This window comes from Vicia villosa, unplaced genomic scaffold (genome assembly GCF_029867415.1).
Source record: "Vicia villosa cultivar HV-30 ecotype Madison, WI unplaced genomic scaffold, Vvil1.0 ctg.002064F_1_1, whole genome shotgun sequence".
In the NCBI taxonomy this organism is placed as follows: domain Eukaryota; kingdom Viridiplantae; phylum Streptophyta; class Magnoliopsida; order Fabales; family Fabaceae; genus Vicia; species Vicia villosa.
In genome coordinates, this window is record NW_026705826.1 from 276,480 (window position 1) to 288,862 (window position 12,383).

Sequence of the window (12,383 nt, forward strand, 5' to 3'; positions counted from 1 at the left end):
ATTGGTTTCGATCCCGCTATCACTTTTATAACTCCGACGCTCTCATCTCCTTGCTTTGGAAGACCGTACTCATTAGGATTGATCACTGCCCGATTTAACAACTGATTGATATGACATCACCAAACTTGTGGACCCGACGGGGTTTGTGAGCGCCTTTAGGGATTTGAGTTGCCAGCGATGCAAACTCAAGAACACGGAGTCTTGCTTATCCCTCGGTCGGGAGCCCTAAACAAAGTGAGTGGATGTTGTGCATGCTTTAGGGATTTGAGCTGCCCGGTGCAAACTCAAGAACACGGAGTCTTGCTTATCCCTCGGTCGGGAGCCCTAAACACGACGATTGGAATTAGAAAATGCTTTAGGGATTTGAGCTGCCAGGTGCAAACTCAAGAACACGGAGTCTTGCTTATCCCTCGGTCGGGAGCCCTAAGCATGTATGAAGAGTGATTGCCAAGGTGGCATGCGAGATGTAGTCGTTCGCTTTTGTCCCTTTTTTGCCTAAGCCGCCCTTTCGGGTTTTCAACTTAGCGGGTGTATTTGTTTCTTTTTCATTCTTTTGCCTGATTCATTTTATTTTCCCTTTTTTTTTTTTTTTTCTTTTTTTTTTTTTTGTTGTTCTTTCTTTTTTTTCTTTCTTTTTCTTTTTTTCTTTTTCAGGTCTATGCGAAGTATTTTTTGACTACATCTGCGTTCACAGGGTGCGGAAAGTTCTCGCCATCCATCGTTGCAAGCATCATGGCACCGCCAGAGAACACTTTCTGCACAACAAAGGGGCCTTCATACGTCGGAGTCCACTTGCCTCGAGGATCGCCTTGAGGGAGAATGATTCTTTTGAGTACCAGATCACCTGGTTTGTAGCTTTGGGGTCGCACCCGCTTGTCAAAAGCTTTTCTCATCTTCTTTTGGTATACCTGACCATGACCAATAGCCGCTAAGCGCTTCTCATCAATGAGGTTTAACTGATCCAAACGATTTTGCACCCATTCTGACTCGTCAAGCTCGACGTCTTTCATAACCCTCAGGGAAGGAATCTCAACTTCAACAGGCAGTACTGCTTCCATGCCGTAAACAAGTGAGAAAGGAGTTGCCCCAGTCGATGTACGCACAGAGGTGCGATAACCATGCAAGGCGAAAGGGAGCATCTCATGCCAATCTCGGTAGGACACTACCATCTTCTGTACAATCTTCTTAATGTTCTTGTTGGCCGCTTCAACAGCGCCATTCATCTTCGGACGATACGGGGAAGAATTGTGATGCTTGATCTTGAAGGACTCACAAAGCTCCTTCATCAACTTATTATTAAGATTCGATCCATTATCAGTAATGATCTTCTCAGGAATCCCATAACGACAGATTATGTTGTGTTTGATAAAGCGAGTAATCACTTGTTTGGTAACATTCGCATAAGATGCGGCTTCAACCCACTTGGTGAAGTAATCGATGGCAACCAAAATGAAGCGATGTCCATTAGAAGCAGTAGGCTTAATCTCTCCAATCATGTCAATGCCCCACATTGCAAAAGGCCACGGAGAAGTCAAGACATTCAAAGGCACAGGCGGCACGTGCACTTTATCAGCATAGATCTGGCACTTGTGACAAATTCTGACATGGTTATGACAATCAGTTTCCATAGTGGACCAATAGTAACCAGCCCTCAAGATCTTCTTAGCCATTGTATGCCCACTAGAATGGGTACCAAACTCGCCTTCGTGCATTTCTTCTATGATTTTTGAAGCTTCCTCCTTCACAACACATCGGAGCAACACACCGTCATGATGCCTTTTGTACAATACCCCACCGTTGAGGTAAAACTTAGCTGCAAACCTTCTCAGAAACTTCTTATCAGTCACCGACGCTTCGGGAGGATACTCTTGAGTTTCGAGGAACTTTTTGATATCATGATACCATGGATTTCCATCCAGTTCAACATCAGCCTCAAAGCAGAATGCCGGCTCATCCAACCTGTTGATGGTGATGTTAGGTGCTTCATTGGCCCATTTCACTTTGAACATGGAAGCCAAAGTAGCGAGAGCATCAGCAAGATTGTTCTCTTCTCTAGAAATATGCTCGAATGTGATCTCATCAAAATACGGAATGAGTCTCATCACATGCTCCCTGTACGGGATCAGATTCTGATGGCGAGTTTCCCAATCTCCATTGATCTGGCTAATGACAATATTGGAATCCCCATAAACTTTCAAGTATTTGATTCGCAAATCGATCGCAGCTTCGATACCATAAATGCAGGCTTCATACTCAGCCATATTATTAGTGCAATCAAAACAGATTCTGGCTGTAAACGGAATATGAAAACCTGAAGGAGAAGTAATTACAGCTCCAACACCATTCCTGAGTGCATTAGAGGCACCATCGAACACGAGCGTCCATCGCGATCCTGGTTCGGGTCCTTCCTCTGGTCCGGGAATGTTACAATCTCTGATGTACAGAACATCCTCATCGGGGAATTCAAACTTCATCGGTTCATAATCTTCGACCGGCTGATGCGCCAGATAATCTGCCAACACACTACCTTTGATGGCTTTCTGGGTAGTATACTGGATATCATATTCAGTCAAAATCATTTGCCACCTGGCTACTCTTCCGGAAAGAGCGGGCTTCTCAAAAACATACTTGATAGGATCCATCTTGGAAATCAATAAGGTGGTGTGAACCAACATATACTGCCTCAGCCGGCGAGCAGCCCACACCAAAGCACAGCAAGTTTTCTCGAGCAGTGAGTATCGGGATTCACAGTCGGTAAACTTTTTGCTAAGGTAGTATATTGCATGCTCTTTTCGGCCAGACTCGTCATGTTGACCCAGCACACATCCCATTGAATTTTCAAGAACTGTGAGGTACATAATCAAAGGCCTTCCTGGAACTGGAGGCATTAGTATCGGAGGTTCTTGCAGATACTCTTTCACTTTTTCAAATGCTTTTTGACAATCATTATTCCACCTGGCCGTCTGATCATTTCTTAGTAATTTGAATATTGGTTCACAAGTGGCCGTAAGATGAGAGATGAATCTAGCAATGTAGTTCAATCTCCCTAAGAAACCACGAACCTCTTTTTCTGTTCTCGGCTCAGGCATCTCTTGTATAGCTTTTATTTTCGCAGGATCGACCTCAATACCTTTTCCACTAACAACAAAGCCCAACAACTTTCCGGATCGCACTCCGAAAGTGCATTTATTTGGATTCAACCTCAGTCTGAATTCCCGAAGCCTTTCAAACAACTTCTGCAAGTGAACCAAGTGCTCTTCTTCAGTATGAGATTTTGCAATCATGTCATCCACATACACTTCAATCTCTTTGTGAATCATGTCGTGAAAAAGAGTCACCATGGCGCGCTGATACGTTGCCCCTGCGTTTTTCAACCCAAAAGGCATGACTTTATAGCAGAAAGTTCCCCACGGTGTGATAAACGTTGTTTTCTCCATGTCTTCTGGTGCCATCTTGATTTGATTGTACCCAGAGAAGCCATCCATAAAGGAAAACACTTTGAAATGAGCAGTATTATCCACCAACACATCAATGTGAGGAAGAGGAAAATCATCTTTCGGACTCGCCCTATTCAAATCTCTATAGTCAACACACATCCTGACCTTTCCGTCCTTCTTAGGTACAGGAACAATATTCGCAACCCATGGCGGGTAATTCACCACTTGCAAGAAGCCAGCATCAAACTGTTTCTCAACCTCTTTCTTAATCTTCTCCGACATATCTGGGCGAGTCCTTCGAAGCTTCTGCTTGACAGGAGGACTATCTTCCTTGAGAGGTAGACGGTGTACCACAATATTTGTATCGAGACCAGGCATATCCTCATAGGACCAAGCAAAGATATCTGCATACTCTTTCAACATAGCAATAAGCCTCCGTTTCACACTATTCTCCAGCGCAGCCCCTATCTTGACTTCTCGGACTTGCTCTTTAGTGCCAACATTTACCATCTCGATTGCTTCCTGATGCGGCTGTATCGCTTTCTTTTCTTCTTGTTTCAACAATCTGGCCAACTCATCGGGAAGGTCACAATCTTCATAAGCTTCCTCCTCGGCTTGGTAGATCGGATTGTCAAAATCATAATAAGCAATAGCGGAACTGTTACCAATGGAATCCGTGAAGGTGGAGCATCTGCATGATTGATGCTTTTATTTTAGTTTTTTTTATTTATTAAGCTATGTGCAAGTGGGTGTAAAAGGAAACATTGCCATTTAAATAAAAACATTTAAAAGAAAGACAAGGAACAAAACATTTGAATGCAAAAACGTCCTTTTAGTTCATGAATACTTTGAAAATGCGAACTGCATGGCCCTACAAATGATTCACTACGCCTTGGGCAGAGCGTAGGAATTATTGCATGATAAGAAAAGTAAAAACAAGAAAATTACTCCTGAGCCTGCGTGACTTGAATGACATCTTCAATTGTCCAGTTGTTGAGCTTTGTTCCAGGAATACTTGGGCGGATCCAGCTATCAAAATCACAGTCACTATCCACCTCTTCACCCTTGACAATGGCATTGACCTTACCATCTTGGATGACGCCACCCCTCACAAACCTGACTGGAGTGAAACTTGATGTTGGAGACGTAAAGCTTTGCCTACCAGGGTTGAAACCGAGACCATTTTTATTGAACTTAGGGCGCACATCAATCATCTGTCCCCACCCCTCACTTTTACCAGTTTCCACAACCACCTGTGCATCCTTCAAGGAAGACATAATCGTTTCCGGCTTCTTTAACTCACAAAGAGGGGTTTTCACAGCATTCACAGCCTCAAACGCTTGGAACGGCGTCTCATGTATTTCACCTTCGATCTCTACATATTGGAAAGAGGACAAGTGACTCACGATATAATCTTCTTCACCACAAACCGTCACCACTTTACCGTCAACCGGATACTTCAACTTCTGATGAAGAGTGGATGTCACAGCACCAGCCTTGTGAATCCATGGTCGTCCCAACAGACAGCAGTAAGCGGGTTGAATATCCATCACATAAAAGGTTGTGGTAAAGATCTGAGGACCCACTTGGATTGGTAGATCTACCTCTCCGAACACAGACCTCCTTGAACCGTCAAACGCGCGCACCACCAATTCACTAGGCCTTAACTCCACACCAGCATAGTCAATTCTCATTAGAGCTGATTTGGGAAGCACGTTTAAAGAAGACCCAGTATCAACCAAAACACGGGACAAGGTCGTCCCCTTACACTCAATCGAAATATGCAAAGCCTTGTTATGGTTTCTCCCTTCTGGAGGAAGATCATGATCCGTAAATCCCAAACCATTTCCAGCGGAGATATTATTGGCTACCGCCTCTAGCTGATTCACAGATATTTCATGCGGGACGTAAGCACCATTCAGAATTCTTAAGAGAGCATCTCTATGACCTTCTGAACACATCAACAGTTGCAAGATGGAAATCTTTGACTGGGTCTGACCCAACTGCTCAACAACTTTGTAATCAGACTTCTTGATGATTCTCAACAACTCTTCCACATCCTTGGAAGGCACAGCACTATCAGGTGGCCCATTATGAATCGGAGAATTCTGGACATCAGTCACCACTTGTTTGCCTTTGGCCTTAGCCAAAGCATCTGCATTGTTTTGTATTGGCTGAGGGGAGAACACCCTACCACTGCGAGTGATTCTACCAGTACCGGCAAAATTATCAGTGTTTGCAACTGCGGCTTCCACAGACTTCTCTTCGGAGAGCTCGCCCTCCTCCTTCGTGCCATAGTAATACACATCTGAACCATAATGCCAAGGGATGGCTTTCTCACTCTCATATGGAATAGGCCCTGGCACGGTAATCATCAACGCCGCTGGTTGCTCCTCATATGGGATACTAACAGGTATCTGAATAGGCACTTGGATACAGATTGGAACAACCGGCTCATAAGGAATTGAAATCACAGACACTTCACCACTCTCACTTTTCGCACCTCTCGACCTTCGATAAAATTGAAGAGGACCCTCATCAATCAGTTTTTGTACCATACTTTTTAAATCAGCACAACCTTCAGGCCGACTCTTGCAATTCTCACAATCCACACCACAACCCGGGAAGATGCCGCTATTGACCAGATGTTGCTTCACAGACACCAGAGGAAAAGTCAAACAGCCCACATCAGATACAACACTTGTCTCTTCACTCTCAATGGCATTCACACCCGAACCTCCATGAGTAGGCATCGGATTATTGACAATATTGGGTGTAGGAGTGAACTGAATTATCTTTTGATCCAACAAGTCCTGGAATTTATTCTTCAACGCAATACACCTCTCTGTATCATGTCCAGCAGCACCGGAATGAAAAGCACACCACGCATTCACATTGTAATTCGGAGATTGTGTGTCCGGAGCATTCGGAGCATCTCTCAAAGTAATCTTCTCAATCTTGAGCAAATGTTGCAACACCTGAGCATAGGTCATAGGAATCGGATCAATCTTTCGGTGAGGCCTGGTCCTGGGAGGATAGCGATCATTATTGGAACGATGTCCCTGCAGATGCTGTTGTTGTTGCGGCACTGGGATCATGACAGCATTAACCTGTGAATTGTTTCTTCCTGAACCCCTTCTCCCATATATGGCATCCGCATTTTCTTTCTTCCTTCTGGCATAACCCTCAGTTTGTTTCTTACCACTAGGAGTATTAGAAGAAGCTCCTAACTGAATTTTCCCCATCTTTAGACCCATTTCAACACGTTCGCCATATCTCATCATCTCAGAAAAGTTGGCTGAAGCACTGCAAGCCAAATAATAGTGTCCAGATAGAGTACTTGTGAACATATCGATCATCTCACGCTCAGTCATAGGTGGTTGAACTCTTGCGGCTAACTCACGCCATTTCTGAGCGTACTTTTTGAAAGAGTCTTTAGACCCCTGAACCAAACTTTGCAACTGAGTCCTGTTGGGCGCCATATCAACATTGTACTGATAGTGCTTAATGAAAGCTTCGACAAGATCTCTCCAAGAATGGATATGAGTGCGCTCGAGTTGAACGTACCACTCCAAGGAAGCCCCAGCAAGACTATCTTGGAAGAAGTGCATCAAGAAACCTTCGTCCTCTGAATAAACTGACATCTTGCGATAGTACGCTTTGACATGCGTCATGGGACAGGTAGCCCCATTGTACTTATCAAAAATCGGCACTTTGAACTTTGGAGGAACCCTTACGCCAGGAACCAATCCTAGATCAGTGATGTCCATACCAAGCACACCCTTACCCTCAACAGCTCGGAGACGTTCCTCAATCAGACGAATCTTACCACCATCATCCTGCACACCTTCAGCACTGTGCCTCGACAGTTGATCCACATTCTCGAAATCAAAGTCTTGATTTCCCCGATTATGATGACCTCTTCCTCCAAGGAGACGAGACGGAGGCGGCGGCGGAAACCCCTGATTCTGGTTGAAAGGATTATAAGGCACGTGGGCAGGCTGCCTGAACTCGTTCTCATCATGGTTGTTCTCAATCCGTCCGGATACGTCATCATATAACCCATATTGTCCTCCAACATTCTCAGTTCTCCTAGAATTCTCGACGAGAACTCTCAAATCCTCTTGACCTCTGGTGACGTTAGCCAACGCCTCCATAAATTGAGTCATCTGCGTGTTCATCTGTTCCATAAGTTGAGCTCGCATTTCAGCCATCTGTTCCTGTATCTGTTCCATTTGTCGCCTCTGATTGCCTCGAGTACCGTAACTGTGTGAAGAAGCAATTGCTGTTGAACAAAAGCCCAATCAGTTACCAAGAAAACATCTGGAATACCTGTTATGCATGCATGATAATATATGAAGTGCATGAATATGAATGCAAGCGACATGTTTAATATTTCCAAGTGTTCAACACATTGATTCGTAATTTCCAGCAAAATATAAGACCAAGCAATGGATTCCGCACAAGAACAAACATATCATATATTCATCAAAGTACGACATACAAGAAGTTCATTACAAATTTTCAAACAAAGATCCAGCCCAATAATCGATCCCATCAACAAGCCTGATGGTGATCAATAACAAAATAACCAGAAAACAAACATCGAACGAAACTCCCGAACATCACTGATTTGGCTTCTGAGTGAGCCCTCGAATGATCTCATCTTTCTCTTGAAGTTGATCTCTTAGAATCTGATTCTCTTTCAACACTTTGTCTAACCGGGCTTGACTTCCTTGGAGGTGACATTGTAGCCTCTTTCTCTGTGCATAGCCTTCATCGATTCTGTCATCACTGCGTTGAAGCAATGGCGTTAAACTCGCTATTTCCGCCTCGTGTTGGATTTGCAACTCCTCTTTGGAAACCGCCATTTCATCAAGTTCCCGTTGTTTCTCTAAATACCTGGCTTCAGCTTCTTCTAACGCCTTCTTTAGTTCAGTAACCTCATCAGCAACAGTGATACCACCGTGTTGTCTCTTTTGTGCCTTGGCCTTCCTGCCAGAACCTTCATCGATCATTCTCAATTTACGACTCAAGTCCTTCTTCTCTTGATTGACGTCAAACAACTTCATACTCAAATCCAAGTTCTCTTTACGAAGTTGTTCATTTGCATCCGCTTTCTTCAGAAACTTTCCTACCGACATATCAACAGGAAAATCAGGACCATGCGTGTACAAAGGGTTCTCAAAAGGGAAAGGCAGCCCATTGTCTTTTGCTCTCTTCTCCACCCACTCCGTATAATCAGGATGAGCAATGCAATCTTTTTTCCCCAAATCCGCTTTGATTCTCACTCTGACATTAAACCATGCTCTGACAGCTCTCAGCAATTCAGTGGTGTCTTGCGATACATCATAGTACAAGGATTCTTTCACAAACCTGTCTTCGGGAGGACTAACCAGAGCAAAACCCAACTGACGCACAGCGAGACGTGGGTTATAATTAATACCACCTCTAACTCCTATGAGAGGAACATTATGAAATGCCCCACATTCAGACACCATCTCGTCATCTTTCCAATCTAACTTTGGAGTATACCAGCGAATGTCCTTAGCCCTTAATCCCATCAATCTTTCCGCCCAGGTCAAGGAATCTTGAGTAGCTACGAAAGCTCCTTTGCAAGGCATATGACTATTAAACCACAAGTATAACAATGGAATGCAACAGTTCACGACACCTCCTTTTCCCTTATGGTTTCTAGAATGCACTGAATGATACACGTCCCCCAAGAGAGTAGGAACTGGGTTTCCTGTCATGAAAATGCGGATGGCATTTATATCCACAAATTTAGGTATGTTAGGAAACAAGACTATCCCATAGACACATAAGGCCAATAAAGCATTGAACCCTCTCCACGCTCCCTTGTCAGCAGCATCATGAGCTTCCTGCAACAAACACTCCAAGGGGAAACCAGAGCGTTTAACCTTAGATTCAAAATTAGCTTTCACCCACGACTGGCTCAAATAAAGAGCAGACGCCAATTGTTCAGACGACGGAACCTCCATAGTATTGTAAAACGGAGCCTGACGCTTGACTGGAACTCCCATCAGATATGAGTATTCCTCTAAGGTAGGCAACAATTGGAAGTCCACAAAAGTGAAGCAACGTAAAGAAGGCTCGTAAAACTGCAAGAGTGTGTGAATTCCCCTTTCCTGGTATTCTGTCAGAGGAAAGTCCAGAATATTTAATATCTTCCCATACTTTTTCTCAAAGTCAACTTTGTTTGCAAGCGGAGACCTCTCAGTTAAAGCTGGCAATGCCCCCAAGGAAATCTTCGCGAATTTGTATCCAACATTGCGACTCCTGTGCGGACTCATGGTGGGTAAACCTTTGCTCGAAATTAGAATCAATATGATGGAAACCTGGAAATAATAAACATGAATGTTAAAATGATGCAAAAGACAAAAAAAAACATGTTATGCATATCATATATCTGGCCAATGCTGCGCTGATTTACCAGTACCGACACGAAAGTATCAGGATCAAAGGTTTAACACTGCAACAGAACACCAAGAACCAAATATCCACCGAAAAAACCACCCTTGTTGTACCATGTTTGAATAGAATCCCAAAAGTAACAGGATCAAAGTTCCGCCGTCGCTTCAGAATACCAAAACATTGAGCCTAATGAGAACAGACCAAATAAAGGTCCGACCTCAAATCTGAACCAACGACATATCACACACAATGAGAACAGACCAAATAAAGGTCCGACCTCAAGTCTGAAGAAGCAAATGGTAGGTAGGAGCCAAGGTTTCCTGTCCCATCCCAAATCTCGCAGGTAGGAATCCTAAACACACACAGGATGTCCCTAATGGTCGCCAGGAATTTCGAACAAACAATGAGAGCGCCTGCCTACGGCAATAAGCATGCCGGACAGAGATCGCCTCACCGAGTTCTCTCCTGGTTGTGGTATGCTATGCTAACTCTACGTGCCATGCGCCACGAGAGCCAACATAACTATCCACGCTAATCTAAGTGTATACTTGGTCTGTGTAATGGACCTTTTACCTCATAGTAACATCCCGCCCGCCAAAAAACAACCAGCCAGCACAGCAGTATATCCAGAATATGGAAAGCGGTAAACACATAGATGCAAATGCATGCAAGCAGTATATACAAATGATGCGAGTAATAAACACACAAACAACCACAGAAGAGAAAGAGGTAAACACATAAATGCAAATGCATGCAAGCAGTATATACAATGATGATAACCGTAAACACACAAACACCCACAGAAAGGAAATCAAGCAAGAACTAGGAACGACACTCGGATAGTCCCCAGTGAAGTCGCCAGCTGAAGCAACTGGAAAACTCATCGAAACAAATACAATGAAGTCGCCATCGAACATATATTTATCCTACAATAAGGAATGGAAAATATCGAAGAAAACCAAAAAAACATGCAATGGTCTCAGAGAAAGGGTAAGGGTGTCTGTTACGTGAGGGGAAGGTATTAGCACCCCTCACGTCTGTGGTACTCCACAGGATCCATTCTTGCTAATTTTCTAATCTAAGAGTATGTGTGTGTGTGTATCATGCTATGTGTAAAAGGAAACATGCAATGGAAGATGTACAAATAAGAGGAAACATGCAAATAATAGGAAAATAAGATAAGAAAAGGCCGAACAAAATAAAGGAAAAGAGAAAAGATCGCTCGCTAGGGTGTTCGTACCCTATGCCTACGTACCTCCAATGTGCAATGGAGAAATCAGAGTGCCGTAGTTCGGCCCAAAAGTTTCTGTTTCTATCTCGATTCGCGTCTCCTAGAGAAACGGAACCGAGCACCCTAAGGGAGCATGCATACAAGGAGCGTCACAAAGATCCTAGCAAACATGGCATGTGAACAGGCATCACAGATAAGAACATGCGAACAAGCATCGCAAACAAAAAAAAACAAACATGTAACAGGCATACACGAATGTGAGTGTGTGATCAGGCATCACAAGTGATAATGCGAACATGCATCGCAATCAACATGTAACAAGCATACATGTGCAAGTATGTGAACAAGCATCACAGGGATATCATACTAACAGGCATAGCAGATACAAAGATAGTGAACAAGCATCACAAGCATATGGCACACAATCGAGCTCCGCTCGAGAAACAAACAAACTACCGAAGTAGTAAACAATGCAAATGCAACACACAAACGAGCTCAGCTCGTAAAGCAAGCAAACTACTGAAGTAGTGACCTGGGGACAAGGGAAGACGTTCTAGCTAACGGGGAAAGTCCTCCGAAGCCACCGTCCACGGGGAAAGTCCTCCGAGACGGTTGAACAAGAGAATAACTAGAAATAAACGTTCCAGCTAACGGGGAAAGTCCTCCGAAGCCACCGTCCACGGGGAAAGTCCTCCGAGACGGTTGAACAAGACAATAACTGGAAATAAACTGAAAACGGTAAACAAACAAAAACAGAGCCTCTTTCGAGGGCTTGGCCAGATGAATGCCTAGGTCCTACTTCTCATGGCAAATATGATGCTGCATGCCTACCCTACTTCTCATGGCAAGATATGGTACTCGAATAAGTAAAAGGGAAGGAACCGTACCGTACGGATAGCAAGTCCGTAATGAGCTAGCAAGCGTAAGCAGAGAAATCCGGGAATATCGCGTAGCAACTGTCCACAAGCAATAAGCAACATCAGGAATCCGTAAAAGCAACATATCAAAGCACTGCGACGTCGCGAAAATAAATCACACGTCGCGTATAGTCATATATCAGCACCATCGTGCGACACCGGAAGTGCGAAGAGGAGTTTGAATCGGAGTTGGAAACCGGAAGGAGGAGATCGCACGATTGGAAGAGACGAAGGAGACGCGTCCGCGTTTCCGTAGTGGCCGCCGGTCGGAAAAAGTAGTGTGTTCGGTGATGGTGGTGACTCGCGCTACTGCCGGCGTCGGAAAGGAGTGATCGGAAAAGAATGTGGAAGTTTGGAGGATTT

At 44.1% G+C, this 12,383-nt stretch overlaps 1 protein-coding gene across 1 annotated transcript; it reads right to left on the bottom strand.

Annotated features, from left to right (window-relative positions):
* Positions 1-4,297: 4,297 nt before the first annotated feature.
* LOC131637672 (uncharacterized) lies at positions 4,298-12,169 on the bottom strand. Its single transcript, XM_058908273.1, has 2 exons — positions 11,991-12,169; positions 4,298-7,722 (listed from the first exon to the last, which is right to left on the bottom strand). Exons 1-2 carry the CDS (start codon positions 12,103-12,105, stop codon positions 4,382-4,384), a joined length of 3,456 nt encoding a protein of 1,151 aa, XP_058764256.1. The 5' UTR covers positions 12,106-12,169; the 3' UTR covers positions 4,298-4,381.
* Between the last annotated feature and the right edge of the window lie 214 nt (positions 12,170-12,383).